The sequence below is a fragment of the Euprymna scolopes genome, chromosome 12, assembly GCF_053919585.1.
Source record: "Euprymna scolopes isolate OS-2025 chromosome 12, ASM5391958v1, whole genome shotgun sequence".
Classification (NCBI taxonomy): Eukaryota; Metazoa; Mollusca; class Cephalopoda; order Sepiida; family Sepiolidae; genus Euprymna; species Euprymna scolopes.
Window position 1 is genome coordinate 25302920 of NC_136493.1, and position 19691 is coordinate 25322610.

At 32.4% G+C, this 19691-nt stretch overlaps 1 protein-coding gene across 1 annotated transcript in view; it reads left to right on the forward strand.

The window, feature by feature from the left end:
* LOC145291203 (voltage-gated inwardly rectifying potassium channel KCNH6-like) overlaps positions 1–19691 on the forward strand; it is a 273483-nt gene that overhangs the window by 200240 nt on the left and 53552 nt on the right. The window contains exons 4-8 of the mRNA XM_080136788.1: positions 2648–2983; positions 5731–5927; positions 10471–10515; positions 14276–14704; positions 18524–18923. Coding sequence (XP_079992914.1) covers positions 2648–2983; positions 5731–5927; positions 10471–10515; positions 14276–14704; positions 18524–18923 — 1407 coding nt within the window. The remainder of the gene's footprint in view (positions 1–2647; positions 2984–5730; positions 5928–10470; positions 10516–14275; positions 14705–18523; positions 18924–19691) is intronic.

Below are 19691 nucleotides of genomic sequence, written 5' to 3' on the forward strand. Positions count from 1 at the left end.
ACCACTGTAAAAAAGTAATAAAGAATGCAAAAAAGTTGTATGCTCAGTCCGTCAAGTTCAAAGTAGCTGAGCAGCGGCTTGGTTCCCACCAGTTTTGACAAATAGCAAACAGGGTCCTAAACAGAAGCGTGTGCTCTATCCCAACTATCATCAATGGACTTGAGGTAATCTCATTAGCATCAGAAAAAGCCAAACTCTTTGCCAAGAACCTTGCAGCTAATTCTACACTTTGTGAGCAAGGCCACTAACCCCCAATATTTCTTCCTGTATCAGAAAACACGCTGTGTAATATACAAATATCTGTATGTGATGTTGCCAAGCTAATCAAAAACCTTGATTCCAGTAAAGCAACCGGCCCTGATGGTATTCTAATTATAGTACTCAAAAATCTTACACCAGAACTAGCTCCCATACTTACAAAACTGTTTAAATGTTGTCTTAATGAGAATTGCTTTCCAACACCCTGGAAAATTTCATCAGTATGCCCTGTATTTAAGAATTCAGGTGATCAGTCATCTCCCTCTCAGTACAGGCCAATATGTTTCTTGTGCGTCATGAGTAAGTTGCTGGAATTTGTGTTAAATAGAGAAGTAATCAGCCATCTCAGCAAAAATAACCTTCTTAGTGACACACGATATAGTTTCTGTTCTGCTAGATCTACAGCAGATGTACTTACAGTTATATCTCATAGAATTAGCGAATCTCTTGATGGTGGCTTCCTTTATAGGGCAATTGATCTTGACATATCAAAGGCCTTTGATAGGACATGGCATAAAGGTCTACTCCACAAGATTTCCAGCTACGGTATAGTTGAAAATGTCTTCTCAATTATTAAATGATTTCTCTCTGATAGGTTCATAAGAGTAGTAGTTGATGAGCAAAAATCAGAAGCTCACAGTATTAATGCCGGTGTCCCTCAGGGGTCCATCCTGGGCCCAACTCTTTTCCTGATCTACATTAATGATCTTCCAAATCACATCCTTACATCATTTGTAGACATTTATGCTGATGACACTACCATCTATGGTAGCATATTTAAGACTGTAAACGACCAAGTCCTCTCCGATTCTCTCTCCTCTGATCTTGAGCATGTGGTACAATGGGGAAAGAGGTGGCTTGTTACTTTTAATGCATCTAAAACCAAGGTTTTATCTTTACATCATCAACGTTCTGATCCCCATCTGGCATCAATTGAAATGAATGGCTCTCGTCTTGGGGAGGCCTCATGTTTTGACAAGCTCCTGGACTTGACCTTTACTCCTGATCTGAAATGGAACACATACATCAAATCCATTGCCAAGGCTGCTGGAAAAATGGTGGGATCTTTCTATCGATCCAGTAGATATCTCACTGCTGATACAATTCTCTACTTGTATAAGAGCCAAGCACATCTAAGGATGGAGTACTGTTGCCACATCCGGGCAGGAGCTGCTAGAATGGACATCCTGCCTTGATAGAGTTCAAAATAGACTTTGTAGCTTTGTAGGGATTTCCCTTTTCTCTTCCCTGCAACCTCTTTCTCACATAAGAGATGTTGCGAGTTTGTCTCTGTTTTATCGTTATTTTCATGGCAAGTGCTCGACTGAGCTCCAATCTATGGTTCCCCCCTCGCCAAACTTTCCCAAGAAACACTCGTCTAGTTGGAAACCCTATCAATAATTCCCCCCACTTTTTATCTGTGCCTAAACCTAAATGTAGATTCCATGCTTCTTTCTTAGAACTGCACGCCTGTGGAACTGTCTTCCGTTTGCCTGCTTTCCAGGTGACAACAATATGGTTGTCTTCAAGTCCAACATAAACAAGTTCTTGATGAGCTGTTCCACTTAAGTAAACAAATTTACTGAATTTCCATTGCTAACGATTAATATATTGTCCCGTTTTAGTATTGTACACTCTTTAACCCTTATCCTTGGGTGGCTTCTGGGCCTTGATAAGTGGTGATGTAAAAAAAAAAAAAATTAAAAAAAAAAAAACAAATGAAAAAAATGTTAGTATCTATCCAAATTACAAAAATAAAATACATTCATATTTTGGTATAATTGTAAATGGCATAATTGTATATATGGCAAAATCACGTTGACACACCGGTTCCCGTCAGATCACTGAAGTTAAGCAACGTTGAGCCTGGCCATTGCTAAAATGGGTGATTAATTTGGCAATTCCAGATGCTGTATGTAGGAGGACGTCAACACCTCCTGCAAGAATTGCAGAAGCCTAACGTTGTCATCTAACGGGGATATGCATGCGACTGGGGACCGCTTGTGAATTTCATACTCCCATTGAACCTCCTCCCTTGGAGGAAGCCGGTTAAACCCGAATAGGGTTAGTGTCAACACACACATACACACACACACACACACGATTGTAGATTAACACCTACTCCTCCCCCCCCCTCACTCCACTGAATCACCCTAGTTTCAAACACAAAATGAAATTCTAGCTTTTTTTGGCAATTATGTATGAATACCCTGAAAAAACTTGGTGAAAAAAAGAAAAGAAGAAAAAAAGATTTACCAAATACCTTGGGTATGATAGTAAAAAAAAAAATTATGAATTTTTCTTATTTTGTTTATATCCAAATGCTTTCAGCTATAATCCTATTGTTTTATTTATTGTATCTATTTTTTAAAATTTTTTTCATTTAAAGGTCGACACAAAAGTTTCAAATTACGGCTACCATCTATTCGAAAGGATTTTCGATCACCTAAAAGTATAAATGGCCTTCAAGATCCTGAAAATCCACCGATTCCCGAAGAATCTGTTCCTCTCAACCAAATTTCAAATCTAGACTCAGGCTTTCCTCTTAATACTTCACCGACCAGGAGGAAAGCCGATAGTCTACCCTCAGATTCTAGCAGTTTACTTGAACCGAAATCTCACTTAGAGGATAGCGCCGACCTTAGAAGAGCTTCATCATTAGAAGGATTGAATCAGAATCGACATCTCGATCAAGATGGAAAAGTTCGGACGAATAGTGAACCACGTGAGTGATTTGTGATTTCCCATTTATTTGTTTAGATTATGTAAGAGAATATATATATATATATATATATATAGTAGAAATATATATATATAGTAGAAATATATATATATATAAAGTAGATATATATATATATATATATATATATATATATATATATACACAGTAGAAATATAGATATACAGTAGAACTCCGGGATACAGTGATGCTAAGGTACAGTTTTTTTTTTCAGATTATGATTTGGAATACAAAGTTTTTCCATCCCCTGGTTATGGTATTTCCACCGCCTTACGGTGTTATTTATAATATACATGTGTATTATATACTGTACTGTATTTTGTTACTAATTTCTGATACCGTATCCCAGAGTTCTACTGTGTGTATATATATATATATACTTTATCAAATTTAAAAGTTTTCATTTTTTTTTTTAAAATTTACTCTGAAATTGTAAAAAAATTCTTGGCACTTATCTATATATTAATACGATAGCGTGTGTGTCATTTTCTGTGTCACGCTTACATCCGGGTCGTTTAATTATTATGTTCTTCCATTTCTTGTAATGAATAATTTTACCAAGAATTCTTCATATGTTTTGGTTTCGGTTTCGGTTTCGATTAGCACTGAAGTCATTTAATTTTTTTATAAATAATTTTACCATGAATTCCTCATAAGTTTTGGTGTCGGTTTTAATTATAGCTAATGGCACTTCAATAATCTATTTTTTAAAAATAATTTTATCAAGAATTCTTGATAAGTCTGGGTTACGGTTTTAATTTTAGCTGATGGCACCTTAGTAATTTACTTTTTTATAAATAATTTTATCAAGAATTCTTTATAAGGTTTGGTTTTGGTTTTGGTGTCGCTTAAAGCTGAAGGGGCTAAGTTTGGGATTTGGTTTCAATGATGAAACCAAGTCATGTAGATATATTTTTTATTTTTGAAATCACAACTTCATAATATATAAAAATTGATAGAACATTAACTCTATAATAATATATACGAAATCTGCAAGAATTAAAATATCATATTTAAGCATATTTTACGACCTGGTTACGCCGGGCATCCCTGTTAGCTTCGATAAATACTTTTGCAGTATTTACAAAAAAGCTACAATAATATCAGAGCGTCTCCATTTACGTTGAACATCTACAGAATACCAACATCAATATATTACATATGAATCAGTCCTCTGCGGAATTTCCACAGGTCCTGCTAGTTTATATTATTGACAGAATGGGAATTGTTTATAATCTTCTCACGTATGTTTTTAAGATTAACAAATGGATCATTTTTAATTAATCATTTGTACACAACTTCCGTTTGCTCTCAAAAGACAATGGACACCCTCCTGTAAGAGTAGCTGCACATGTAATTGTGAGGCAAGGGTTACACAGTTTCTAACCACATCTCTCCTGAATCGGCACTACTTGAGTCCAGTGGCAAGGAGAAGTTCAGGATGACTGGAAACAATGCAGAGATACGCAGAAAGCACATACAGCACCTGAAATTCCCAAATGGTCACCCATCGTAGTACTGACTAAGCTGAACTTTGCTTAACTTCACTGATCTAATGGGAACTGATGTGTCAACGTGATTATGCAGTATATTCATCAGTTGTGTTAAGAGATTAATGTAATTTGCTTGAAGCATTGTTGAGTGTATATAAAGGAAATTTAAGTTTATAGAAGACAATACAATTTGTGTTATTATGTACCAGCTGTGGCATTTTGCATATGCAAATGACCAAGCCGTGGTGCAAGGTAACAACGAAAGGAGAGAGATTTGAAACCAGGAAACAATGACTTGGAAGTACATGTTGGTTCCGAGAGGAGCTTTTAAAACAACATGCAAAAATGGTTGGACAACCATGTGCCATGACATCTCAGTGGCATCTCACATATGCAAATGGCCAAGCCATGGCACGAGATGACAACAAAGGAAGAGAAGGGAAATAAAAGGAGAGAGATTTGAAATCATGTGACGGCAACGACTTGGACGCACGAGTCAGTTCTGAGAGGAACTTTTAAAACAAGATGCAATCCGATATTTGAACAAAAATGGTTGGACGACCGTGTGCAAGCTGCAAACATAGCAACTGGTTGTAGCTGCAGACTGGGAAACAGGTAATTTGGTGATAAAACGAATAAAATTAATAAATGCCTTTTGTTTTAACTGAAAAATCTTGAATTGAATTTCTTTCCTTTGTTCCTTTGGAACTGTCACTGCATGCAATGTGTTGGGTCCAAGTGAAAATCTAATGCCAACGTTATGTTATTTTTAGATAATTTAGAAAATTTTTGTTATTATTATTTCGGAATTGTAATAAAGTTCCTGGAACTTATTTATATTACCAATTGAATGGGAATTGTATATAATTTTCCCACCTAGATTTCTATGTTAACAATTGAATCATTTTTAATTAATCATTTGTATTAAGTAGTTAATGTAGCTTGCTTGAGGCATTGTGTAGTGTATATATAAAAGAAATTTAAATACAATTTGTATTTAAGATGATATGTGGAATATGCTTGTTTACAATAAATGCTTTTTATTATTATAGTCTCTGATTATTGGTTTATTTTTTATAAACGTTTCTAGAAATAAGAATTATACTTTCAAATTATATATATATATATATATATGTATGTATATTCTTTTTCATATCAAATAAAAATATTTAAATTATATGTTTATATATGTTATTGAATATGATTTTATATAAATGATTTTTTGCATCTTTTTTCCAGCTTTGGCCAACCACGTGAAATCGAATTTTATTGGTCAAGCATCCAGTGATTCAGAGCTAGCAAAGTATAAAGCCAAAGTAGACAGTATCGGCAATTTAATTGATGGTAAAAAAGATATAGATGGCGTGCTGTCTACAACAAAGCTCTTGCCCAATGTTCAGAACATGAGACAAAATGTTACTGAAAAATTAGGTCTCGTAAGTTCACGTGTTTCTATTTTGCATCTTTTATAAATGTTGTCTGAATCTTTTTGAGTTTTTGACATTTTTCGTCTTACGTAAAATTGTAAGATGATTTCAGAAAAGAAAGTCTTTAAGCAAAACAAATTCAAAATCATTTTTATGCACTTCCTTCAGAAAACAACCGGCCATTTTGTATCAAGGTTTTTTTTATTTTATAAATATATATTCCCACATTATTAGTCTTCTAATATATATATATATATGTATATATATTTGTATATTTTGGTAGCAAGTCATTATTCAAGCATATCTGATGGAACACAACTGAGATCTTCTTTTTTCCGATTTGTTGATAACCCTAACCCTAACCCTATACGTCCTCTTGGCCGCATTTGTCGCTATCCTGGTTCACAGGACCATATTTGGGATATACCCCTGGTCGTGTTCGTCGATCCCGACTCACAGAATCATAGATGCAACCCAACAGGGCTACATTCTTAACTGTCTAGTGGTGGACCCTTCAAGGGTGATCAGACTCTCACTGGTCACCGGAAAATACCGCTCTGCTGCTCAGGGCACACAAAATGGGTATGACCCTAAGTCTATGTGGCAACTCTTACTTCAGCCAGTTGTCGTCAGATGCTGGGGTAGGGTTCATCTTTCGTATATGTCTGATGAATGGCTTGTATGCTGCCCTTCTCAGCTGTAATTTGGTACCGGTGCTGTAACAAAACATGTTTTAATTCAACAGTTAAAAAAAATAACTCAGAGAATTTCTTGTGAACAAAAATAATTATTTTAAAAAAGATTCATGGTAAATTTTGTACATGGAAAGCTAAGTTCTTCGAGTTCTCAATTACTTTCTGATGCAGGTTGTACAACTTAAGTTTGTTTAAACAATTTCGCAGCTAGAAACAAGAGCTTTTCCACTTATCTTCTCTGGGGTTTTGGCCGCCGCCCCACCGGGCTGGAGGCCAAGGCGATGTGCACTGCTCGATGCCGGTCAGCAAAAGTCTCAACTATTTCTAAAAACACAATGGTTTTTATTAAATCGACTTCTTCCCCCTCTGTCACTTGTAGATTACTCTTTTTTTTCTCTATCCCATTATTTTATATTTTTCTTTTCTTATGAATCTTTTCTTTCTCTTTCGTAACCATATCTCTCTTTAATTCTCTTTTTCCCTTTTTCTTTCTTCCTCTTCAACTACAATTACTTTTCCCTCAAAGAAACTGTATTATCTGTCCAAACTAACTCATTAGCTAACTCTCGCATTTTCCAAGTTTCGTTTCCATGCTCGCTTGGTGGTCTGACACTTAACTTGACCAGGTGACTTTATGACAATATTTTCTAGATAATAGAACAGACCTTTCGTTGCCGTGTCAACTTCACTTTTCTTTTCTGTTTATCATAGTGGCAATAAAGTATTCCAGACTTTGGAGAAAAAAATAAATTTCTAATACCTCATGTCGAACACCCCACCCAACTCTTAGCCTGTAGCAGGGTGAATTGGTAATATCCGGGCAAGTAACATCATTACATATTATGGCGCCCAGTAGTTGTTGTTCGGTTATATTCTCTTCAAGCACTTTCTTCGCTTAGAACTAACTATAGGAGAATATGACGAAACAACAACTACTGGGCACCATACTATACAACTTGTCAGCCAAAATAAAAAAGACCGCTTGGCAAAGCACAATGTTATCCAACAAAATCAGAAAAAGAACTCAGTTGTGTTCAATCAGACATGCTTGAATATATATATATGTATATTCTGTAAGGTCTGACGAGGTTGCTGGATCATAGATATGGTTTGGCAACCGAAACATGTGTAACTATACAGATAAAACGGTAATAAAAAATAAAACACATATTTGCCCTACAATAGTATTGAGCACTCTCTTCAGGTTTTTACTAATTACCATTTTTGATATATATATATATATATATATATATATATATATATATATATATATATATACGAGCAAACAGTTAGTAAAACATGTTAAAAAACACTTTGAAAAAGAGTTAAAAACATATTTAATCTGAAAAGGAAACACTAGATAAGTGGATAGTCCTTAATCTGCGAAGTTTCGATTAAATACTTTCCTTCTCATCGGAGAGTAGGAATTAGCAAAATACAGGATCGGATTTTGCATGCAAAAGTATTTGATGAAACAACAAGTAAGTCAAAGATCTTACTTGATAACAAAAAAGTGAAGCAGAGGCAATATGGTGAAGAAAACGGTGATTACACGTGAATGGATAGTCTGGTAGAAGATAAATAATCCAGTGACGGTAAAATCCAAATATATAACTTCAAGAAAGTTAATTGAATTTCCATTTGCACAAGTAAAATCCAAGGAAATCCCGTAATTGGAAGATGGTCCAAAATAATCCAAAGCTAGAAATCCATGGAATAATTCACAAAAATGTGTACAAGGGGAAAAAAAGGGGAAAAATTCCAATAATATTTATAAAAGAACAATAAGATATGCTTTTCACTCTCCTGCCGAGACATAAATATAAATAAGAAAGATCAAGGAAGAAAAAGAGGAGAAATAAATGGTTATAGAGTTAAATATAAAATAGAGAAACAAATGTCAATATACATAAATAAAAGAAAAATAAGATATGCTTTTCACTCTACTGCCCTACTTATTTTATTTTATTTTATATATATATATATATATATATATATATATATATATATAATTCTGGGTTAATATTTTCCCAAGGGAAAATAACCAATGAAGTTTTAACAAGGTTAATACAAGAGTGCTCGTAAGCATTAATATGTTGTTACGCACTCATGAGCATGTTTCGGTTAGCTAGTTACTAGTAACTAGAGATCTATTCAGGTGATGTTGCTTATACAGAAGTTTAGTCCGTGATGAAAATGATTCAGGGATTCAGCAATCACAATTTTTTTTTTTTTTTATCAGGTCACATTACATGTTGTTAAAAATAAAAAATGGTCTTTCATAGTCTTGCGAGGAAGACAAAAAAGAAAAAGAAGGAGTGGGGATTAAGGTTTGTGTCGAAATAGAAAAATAGAATTGCTGAATCCCCGAATCATTTTAATTTCAAATACAGCATCATAAAAATCAAGTATTTTTCTCTCTGGAACATTCTAAGGTTCTCCTGTGTAGGAGACGTCTCTCTGAATGACTTTCACTTTTTCTTGCTCCCATGTCTCTATTCCGAATTTCTACCAAAACGGTCATTAACAATGGTGTTTTTTTTTTTAATGTTAACATATTTCAAACTGTGACAAATTATAGCACAATAAAAAGAATTAATTTAGAACAAAATCATTGGTTTATTTTGAATTATTTAATCAATTAAAAATTCCATTTTTTACTTAATTACTAAATTAAAAAAGCTATTCTTGTAAATTGCATAACAATTTAAAAAAACAAAAATATCATAAAAATTGAATTTAACTTGAAAATACTCTGAAAAAATAGCTTTTTAAATTTAGAAATCAAGTAAAAAATGGCATTTTTCCTTGATTAAGTTATTCGAAAAACGAAAAAATGATTTTTGTTTTAATTTATTTTTATTGTCCAGTAATTTATATCAGTTGATTACTAAATTTAAAAGGCTATTTTTTTCATAGTATTTTCAAGTTGAATTCAGTTTTTACAATATTTTTTTTATTAAATTGCTAGGTAATTTGCTAGAATAACTTTAAAAAAAAAAACAAAAGAAAACATTGTTAATAACCGTTTTAGTAGAAAAAAAGTCCACCGATATCGGCCCGCTACTACAAATTCAGAAGAGGGGCATGTGAGTGAGAAAAAAACAAAAGTAGTTCAGGGAGATTTGAAAATAAAAACTTAAAAAACCAAGTCACTTGCATGTAAGTAAAATGACACATGAATATGTTCTCAAAATATCATTTTTTTATTTTTTGTTCAAAGTTTTTAAAAAATGGGTGCTTATTTAGAACTAAACCTATTTTCAAAGCATAAAAAAAACTTTCTCACAAAACGAGGATATCATATTCAAAAATCACATAAATTGATCAAATAGTTTGGGGTTTTTTTAACTAAGAAAATCAAATTTTGTGACTGAGATACTATGTTATGGTCCACCATGTTTTAAAAACGAAAAGATAACTCAGTTTGAAATATCAAGATCAAAATCAGTCTTGTATTGGATACAATTTCCTATTAAAATCATTAAAAATCATTAAACAAATGATTTTCTGTGTATGAAAAAAACTATTTGATCATTTTATGTGATTTTTGGAATATGACATCTTTATTCCGTGTCATAATGATTTTTTTGCTATTTAGTTTTTTTTTTTTTAAATAGTTTTAAAGTCTAAATATGCGCCAAAAAATGTATTACAGAATAAGACTGCTCTATATCTACTTACGCGAGCACTTTCATCCACTAAATAAAAATGTAATTTATTTTGCCGAGAATGTTTAGTCCATTTTTCACTATTTCAACATAGATATTTTTTTTTTGATGAACAAAAATTTCATTCAACTTACACCATTTATAATTTCTCATGATAAATTGACAATTTTTATTTTGTTTTTTTAGATATTCCGGCGTGGTGTCAAAAATGGAACAAGTGGAGTAGATGAGGTAACTCCAAACTTTTGCATTCTCGATTTCCTTCTTACATAATATATATTGGATCAAATAGAGTTGAGGCACTCCAGAATGTACAACAACCAAAAGGACACATTGTATCTCATTACCAATTTTTGTTTTTTAAACTTGTGATGAATTTAAGATATTTATAATAAAAAATCTGGTTCTTATCCAGATTTCAATCTAAATAAAAAAAAAAAAACAATATAAAAAAAAAACTTTATGATGTATGGACCCATCACAAAACAATCATGTCATATACCAAAAATCACATAAATTGATCACATAGTTTTTTTGTTTTTTTTTATAAAGAAATCATTTTTAAACAATTTTAAGCTATTAATGTGAAATCATTAAGATTACAAGGCTGATCTCACAAATTTGAATTATTGTGGAGTTATTTGCCCTTTATTTTTTTCAAGATGGCGATGCTGGACAGTCCCTTTGATTTTCTTAGTTAAAAATAAAACTACTTGATCAGTTTATGTGAGCTATGGAATACAACATCTTCGTTTCGCGATGAGTATATTTATAGATTTTTCTGTATTTTGTCTTTTTAATTAGGTTGAATTCTGGACTTGAACTAGAAAATCTTTTTCTTAAAAAATATTTTTTAGTACAGTTCAGCATTTCTTTTATTTTTTTAACTATTTAAAAAAAAAAATGTTTTGTAAAACATTAAATTTAATGACAAATTGCTGTTCTTATCGTGATTGTTTTTCTCAAAATGTTTCATCTGATGTAACCTCCGACCTTGGCAAAATTCAGTTCATAAGTGACACTCTTCTGGGGGGTTGAAGGTTCAATTCTCAGTGCAGGTAATGCTGAGAATACAATTGTGAAGACATCTACCCTGCCATAAGTCTTTATATTTGGTATTTCCAACAGCATATTTTTTTCTAAATGTTTAAACAATTCATTTCCCCTTTTCCATCCACGTGTGACTTTTTGTCATGGCTCTGACGCTACCCACTTCTTGGAACATTCGTGTCTCAAACACGTCTTTTTCTGCTCTCTCAAGTTTTGAACTCATCTCTATGTCTTGAACACGTCTCAAATACATACTTCTCTGAGCATGTGTGTCCTTTTTATCTCTGCTGTGATGTCACATTGCACAACCGGCTTGGTCATTTGCATATGGCTGCTGCTGCTAACCCAGTGTCAGCAGCTCTGGCAGACAATAGAACGAGAGCCTGCTACCTCTGATGATTAAAAGACTTCTGCTTGAAATTCCTTTGTCTCAGCACAATTAACTTTCAGCCACTGAGTTCTGATATCTATTTGGGGTGAAAATATTTCTCAGTTTTTTTTTCTTTTGTACAACCAGACTAATTAACTTATAGATACTAGAGCATGACCAGCCAATTTGAAGACAAAAATATTTTCTTTAATTCATCTCGAAAGGAAAATTTCACATGGGGTTAAATTTGGTGACATTGCCAGCTGCATAAGTTCCCATTGAAGGGATCAACACCAAAGAAACATTTCACTCAACACTCTATGATTATTGATAAAAAAAATACTATAATAATTCATGAAGAATATGATAGAGCCTAGCCTACTGAACCCGAACCCGAACCCAAACTCTAACCCGATCTCTCTATCACAACTAGACTGCACAATGGCCACCAAATGTGAGATCTTTGTGCTTCACCCTGTATTATGCAAAGCTGTTTAGAAAGTTCTGAAACTTCCATAAAATGATCTCCCTTATTTTGATAAGAACAAGTGGTATGATTTAATTACTTTCAATCACAGCAAAATGTGGCACAAAGCCAGAAGGCGGAGAAAACAGAGACAGTACTCTTATTGGATGCAAAAATAGTCACTTAATATTGCTTTCTAAGTTTCCTGTCAAATAGTAAATTCTTGTAAATTATAATTTACAGTCTTTAAGTTTGTTATTTTCTTCATATATATATATATATATATATATATATATATATATAAAAGAGAGAGAGAGAGAAATAAAAAGGAACAAACCGTGTTGTGTTCATCAATGTTTCATTTTTATTTCGAGACTTCCTCTAGATGAAATAAAGACGAAACGGTGTTCCTTTTTATTTTCCTTTTTATTTCTCTATTTTGTCAGAATACTATTTCGACTATTCGCATCATTATATATATATATGTATATATTTGTTTTTTTTGTAAATATTTCAAGTGTAATGTTTTCCAGTTATAGCAGGATAGACAAAAACTTATTTCTTTTCGGATTTGATAAAAAAACTTGACCTAAATTCACCTCATTACTGCCATTTCATAGTGCTGCTGATATTTGAAAGCTTTATAAAAATATTTTGTAATGTTGATTGATAATCTGTTGGTAGTTTTGTAATGAAGATTTGATAGAAATCCTTTGTCTTTTATGTGCTGGGATATGTGGCATTACATGGTGCAAAAAAACTTCTATCTCTTTACCCCTCTCTATAGTCGCTCTATCTTTCTCTTTCTCTCTCCCCTTCCCATTTTCTCCCTTCCGTCTTTCTCTTCCACCCAGCTCATTCCTCTATCTGGATGCACACAGACAACTTTCCTTCATATAGATTCCTCAAGGAATGAGTTAACATCTTCTTTTCAAATTAGTACGTAAAATGAAAAGCTGCTCCCCACACATACATCTGATGAAACCTGGTCCAGTTATTTCCTAAAAAAAAAACGAATATTTCTTTTTTATTTTAGATATTATTCAATTTACCAACTTTGTGGGTGTTTGTTTCGTAGTTTTTTTGTTTTTTTTTACTTTACTTGGACATTAATAGCTTATTTCAGTCTTGACATATGGATACCAACTATAAGGGTGCCTGCGCGTGGAATTTTTGTGTCAAAAGTTGCGCAATCTCCAACCACACCTCTCCTGAGTCAGCATTGTTTTTAAATACCAGTGGCAAGTGGAGGTTCGGAATGACTGGAAACAATGTTGTGATAAGCGGAGAGCACATACAATGCCTAGAATTCCCAAATGGTCACCCATCTCGTGAGAACCGGTGTGTCAACGTGATTATGCCATATTATTTGGACATGCACACAGACAACTGCACTTTCATATAAGTTTCCTTTATTTTATCTTTTATATTTAAACTAGCAGGGATGTGTGGTGTTGTCTGGTGCAAAAAATGTACCAGATTTTTATTAAAACTTCTATCTCTTTAACCCTCTCTATCCGTCTCTCTATCTTTCCCTCTCTCCTCTTCATTTCCCCCCTCCGTCTTTCTCTTTCATCCAGCTTATTCCTTTATATGGATGCACACACACAACTCTCCTTCATATAGATTCCTCACGGAACGAGTTAGCATTTTCTTTTCAAATTAGTACGTAGAATTGTTGAAAAACTGTCCTCCTCCATGTATGCATCTAACAAAACCTGGCCCAGTTCCTATTTACTTGCCTCCCCACGAGGACAGAGTTAGACACAAGGCCTGTTTCTAATGTGGGAAAAATCCAGCTCCCCAAGAAAGGGCACTCTGGATAGGAACAAAAATAAGTAGCATCAGAACAGATACTACACTGTGAAACCTGGCCCAGTTAATTTCTAAAAAAATATATATTTTTTTTAATTTTAGATATTATTCATCTAGAGTAATGCAGATCAAAAATTTACCAACTTTGTGGGTGTTTGTTTTGTAGTTTTTTTTTTGTTTTTTTTTTTTACTTTTAGTTGGACATACAGAAAGAAAACTGCTCATTTATATAATCGATGCTTGTTCCCAATAAGTTTTCTGCAAATTCAATGTGCTTTTCTCCTTTCCAGGTTCTTTCACTTGGCGCTGATGTCCTTCCTGAATATAAGTTGCAATCATCCCGTATACACCGATGTACCATTCTTCATTACTCTCCTTTCAAAGCAGTTTGGGATTGGATTATTCTTCTCCTTGTTATCTATACAGCTATTTTTACCCCTTACGTTGCGGCTTTTCTGCTCAGCGAAGAACGCAAAAAAGATTCCCAAAGTGTGCAACACCGCTACCAAGATCCTCTTACCATTATAGACCTCATTGTGGATGTCATGTTCATTATTGACATTCTTATTAATTTCCGTACCACCTATGTGAATAAAAATGACGAAGTTGTCAGCCACCCAGGAAAAATTGCCGTTCATTATTTCAAAGGATGGTTCCTCATTGATGTTGTCGCAGCAATCCCTTTTGATCTGCTGCTATTTGGTTCCGAAACAGATGAGGTGAATATTATTTATCTTGCTTTCATTTTTGTTTCAATCATGTTTTTTTGTCTAATTTATATATGCCTAGGTTAAGTCCAAAAATTCGAATTCCAGAATTTTTTTTTTTTTTTTTTACATAGGCATCCCCACATTATCAAGGCCAAGAGGCCACTCAAGGATAAGGGTTAAAGAGTGTACAGTAGAAATTGGACAATATAGTAATCATTAGTAATGAAAATTCGGTAAATTTGATAACTTATATGGAACGGCTCATCAAGAACTTATTTACGCTAGACTTGAACACAACCATATTGTAGTCAGCCGGAAAGTGAACTCTGTTTATAATTCAAACATGACAGTGTTTGAATATGTGGTTAAATGTTAGTTTTTCTCATTTAAAAATGCTTTAAAGCTTTACTGTTCACTCATTTTGCAACCAAATTTTAAACAATTTTTACAGTTCATATGTCACCTCTTCAGCTATATTTTGAAATATCAATTTTCAATTTTCGTTCATGAAAACAAAAGTTATAATAAAATTACTGGTGTTCAAAAGTCTTCAGAATAAGTAAGGAATGTGAGAGACGGTTTCTTCAGATTGGCTCTTGGTTACCATAGCAACTTTTTTGTTGTCGACACCTTCATAAATCATAGCGGGAATGTCGCTTGCATGCCATCTTATTTGGGTTATATAGAGGGAGTTAACAAATGGGAGGGCTGATAATCTTTCACTTATAACGTTGCCCGTTAATTCTGTTTCCCTCTTTTTTTTTGTCCCTTATTTCTATTTATTTACTTAATTACATCTTTTATTTGATTTTTTTATTTAAGAAGTTGGTAATAATTTTTTTTATAGATTGTTGACAATGCTTATCATATTGAACACAAAAAAAGAAAATATTATTTCAAAGCAAAGCCTGGAAAAATCATGGATTACATAGAAAAATGCGAGCATGAAAATTAATATGGTTAAGATTAAACTTAGAAAAGTAAAAGGACTAGTTGTTAAAATTGGAAAAGAAAAAGACAAGATATTCTAGTAAAACAAATAATAAATTTATAATTTAAAATATTGCATCGTAAGAACTTTTCAAAAAATTCAATTTAACATTATATATAAATTCTTAATGCTGCAATATGTTAAGTTATAAATTTATCATAGTTTTTACTTGAATATCTTGTCTTTTTGTTTTCCAGTTTTAACAACTAGTTCTTTTACTTTTCTAAGCTTAACCTTAACCATATTACTTTTCATGCTCACATTTTTCTATATAATCTAAATATGGAACGGAAGTCACTAAATATGAAATGAAATTTGAAACCATATGGAAATAATTTATTTCAAAATATTAGTTTAGTTTTAGCACTTCTTTTTATATTATATTTTCGTATTTCATTTCATGCTTAGTGACTTTCGTTCCATACCAAACTCATCCACCAGTTTTGGGTCTAAACACTTGAAATTTTAGATATAGGTTACTTGGACATGGATCTAACTTTATAATTTGATTTGAGCCCAAAACAGTAAATGTTAAGGGGGCAAAATTTGGGCCAAAGTTTTAAAAAATTTAATCTCTGCGGTCTCTAACAAATAAGTCAGAAATTTTTGGTCTAAACATTTGAAATTTTACATAAAAGGTATTCAGACATAGGGCAAGCTTTTTAATCAGGTTTTTTTTTTTTTCTGAAAATTTGGCTTCCAAGAGTTCAAAGTTTAAAAGATTTTACCTTTGTGGTCTCTAGCAAACTATTAAGCCAATTTTGGGTCTAAACATTTGAAATTTTACATAAAGGGTATTCAGACATGCAGCAAGCTTTTTAATCAGGTTTTGGGCGAAAATTTGGCTGCCAAGAGGTCAAAGTTGAAAGAGTTGACCTTTGCAGACTCTATCAAACTTCTCTACTCATTTTGTGTTTAAACACTTGAAATTTTAGATGTGTCAAACATTTTAATTCAATTTGAGCCCAAAACAATAAATGTTAAGGGGTCAAAATTGGGGTCAAAGTTTTAAAAAATTTGACGACTGCGGTCTCTACCAACTTTTCTCTATAGTAGTTAAGGAAGTCTATTATATAGAAAGGCATTACCGTACATATTCACACATTTTAATATATATATATGCACATAAAGTTATGAACAGTACATAGGGCCCAAGCAAAGCCGGGCGGAACTGCTAGTATATATATATATATATATATATATGTGTGTGTGTGTGTGTCTGTCTGTCTGTCTGTACATGCATACATTAGAAGTACTACAGTAAATTAAATATAAAAAATAAAAACAAATAAAATAAAAAATCAATACATAAAAAAAATTGTAATTAGAACTTTCTTTGCCTATAATTTTAAATTCTAGCCTACTGAATTGAGTATTCTGCAATAGTGGCACATTTCCCAGGCATCATTTGATAAAGAGGTAATACCTTAAGATATTAAGATTGTATCAATCTATACTGAAAGAAAAAAATTATTACCTACAAAAATTAAAACACTATATATTGTTTTTTTTTTCCTTTTTAACTTTTCCTAGTGCCCATTCTCCTTCCTCAACTGTCCCAGCTTTTTAAAATATAAATTTATTTCAAATTATAAGCTGCTGATATTATTGCATGTTTTTTTTTCTACTTCAATGATAAAATAAAGTATAGAATCCTCAGAGTTTTTGGAGTGTGGAGGGTACATTCACTCCCCCCCCTCCCCCATATATAAAAAAAATAAATAAATAAACTGTATGATATGTATACCCATGACTGAAAAAAAAAATTGTATTTCCAAAATAACATAAAATGATCAAGTAAGTTTTTTTTTTTATAAAAAATCTCATTTTTAAGCGATTAATGGAAATTCGTAGGCATTACAAAGCTATAAAAAAAACAACTGTTGCAACGTCGAATTATTTGGAATTATCCCCCTTGTTTTTTAGACTCTTTTCAAAATCGCGTTGTAAGCCAGTCACTCCTTGTTTAGCCATAAAATTTGATTTTCTAATTTGAAAATAAAACTACTTGATCAATTTATGTGATTTTTGGAATATGATGTTTTTTTTCATCACGGGTATGCACATCACAGATTTTTCTTTTACTTTTGTTTTTTTCATATGGAAGGAACTCTGAATAAGAATTTAAACATTGCGTTATTGTTATTTTTGGATTTTTTACTTTTTAAATTTTTTTCCGGTGCTCATATTTTATTCCTGAATTACCCCAACCTTCTAAAATATAATTTTTTTTTTTTAAATTATAAACTGCTGATCGTATTGCATGTTTTGTTTCTTTTCTGCCTCAATGATAAAATGAACTATAGAGTCCTCAGAGTTTTTGTAGCATAGAGGGGTCTTGTCCAGACACCCCTCCCTACATATGAAAAAACAAAAAGAAAAAGAATCTGAATGATGTGTCAGAAGAAAAATATTATATTGTATTCTCAAAATCACATAAATTAATCAAGTAGTTTTATTTTTATAAAGGAAATTTGTAGGGATGGCTGTAAAAAAAAAGTAACTTTGAACTATTTGGAGTTATCTCTCTTGTTTCTTGAGACTGAATTCAAAATCGCATTGCAAACCAATCATTCCTTGTGTAGTCATAAAATTTGATTTTCTAATTTAAAATAAAACTACTTGATAAATTTACATGATTTTCGGAATATGATATTTTTGTTCCATCACAGGTATGCACATTACACAGATTTTTGTTTACTTTTTTTTTTTTCATATGGACTCTCTGGACAAGCACTTTATCTAGATATACTAACATATTCCGAATTCGATGAAATAAAGTGAAATGTAATCCACAAGCTTTTTTTAACTGAAATGTATATTTGTTTTCATTCCAGACAACAACCTTAATTGGTTTGCTAAAGACTGCACGCCTGCTTCGACTGGTACGAGTAGCACGGAAACTTGACCGGTATTCTGAATATGGTGCTGCTGTTCTAATGTTACTCATGGCAACGTTTGCTCTCATCGCCCATTGGTTAGCTTGTATTTGGTACGCCATTGGCAACGTCGAGCGGCCCCATCTACGGCATCCTGTTGGTTGGCTAGATGAACTGGCCAAACAAACGCAACAGTATTATTCGCCCAACAAAACTCATAGTGGACCAACAACCAAATCCAAATATGTAACGGCACTTTACTTCACGTTTAGTAGCCTCACTAGTGTCGGATTTGGCAACGTATCTCCAAACACAAACTCAGAGAAAATCTTTTCGATATTGATAATGCTGATTGGGTGTAAGTAAATTTGATTCATTTGCAAAGAAAAAAAAATTGGGGCTTCTATATTATACAAACGAAAAAAAAAAATATTGAATTTCAAGTGAAACAAATGGTACCTATGTAATTGTCAGGTCTCAAATAGTAATATATCCAAAAATTATGGAAAATGATAAGATAGAAGAATAATTATTAATGAAAAAAGAAATTTGTGAAAGAGATAAGTTGGTAGAGGAGATGATTAAGTTCTGTTGATTACATCACGTGGCACAACGTAGCGCAAAATGTTGGACAAAATTTATTCTCCATATAAACTTTATCAAAAACAATTTTTCATTAATAATTATTTTTTTTACCTCATTGTTTTCCATAATTTTTTGATATGTTACTATTTGTGATATGACAATTATGTAGATACAATTTGTTTCACTAAAAATTCAAATTTTTTTTTTTCGTTTGTATAGCATAGAAGCACCAACAATGTTTCTTGCTTTGTAGATTGTAAAAAGTGTATTGTTGTTTTAAAAAAATATTAAAATATCTCTCCCATCACTGTAGTAAATTCTGGGGTCATTAGTTTTCATTTACTTGATTTCAAAAAATTACAGGAATTACAACAACAGCAAAAAAAAAAAAAACTGAATAGAGTTTAATCTTGACTCAATTTATCTGAAACTTTTACAAAATGCAAAGAAGAAAGGCCACTCAAGGATAAGGGTTAATGAGTGTACAGTAGCCAATGGGACAATATCTTAGTAATCATTAGAAGTGTAAATTTTGTAAATT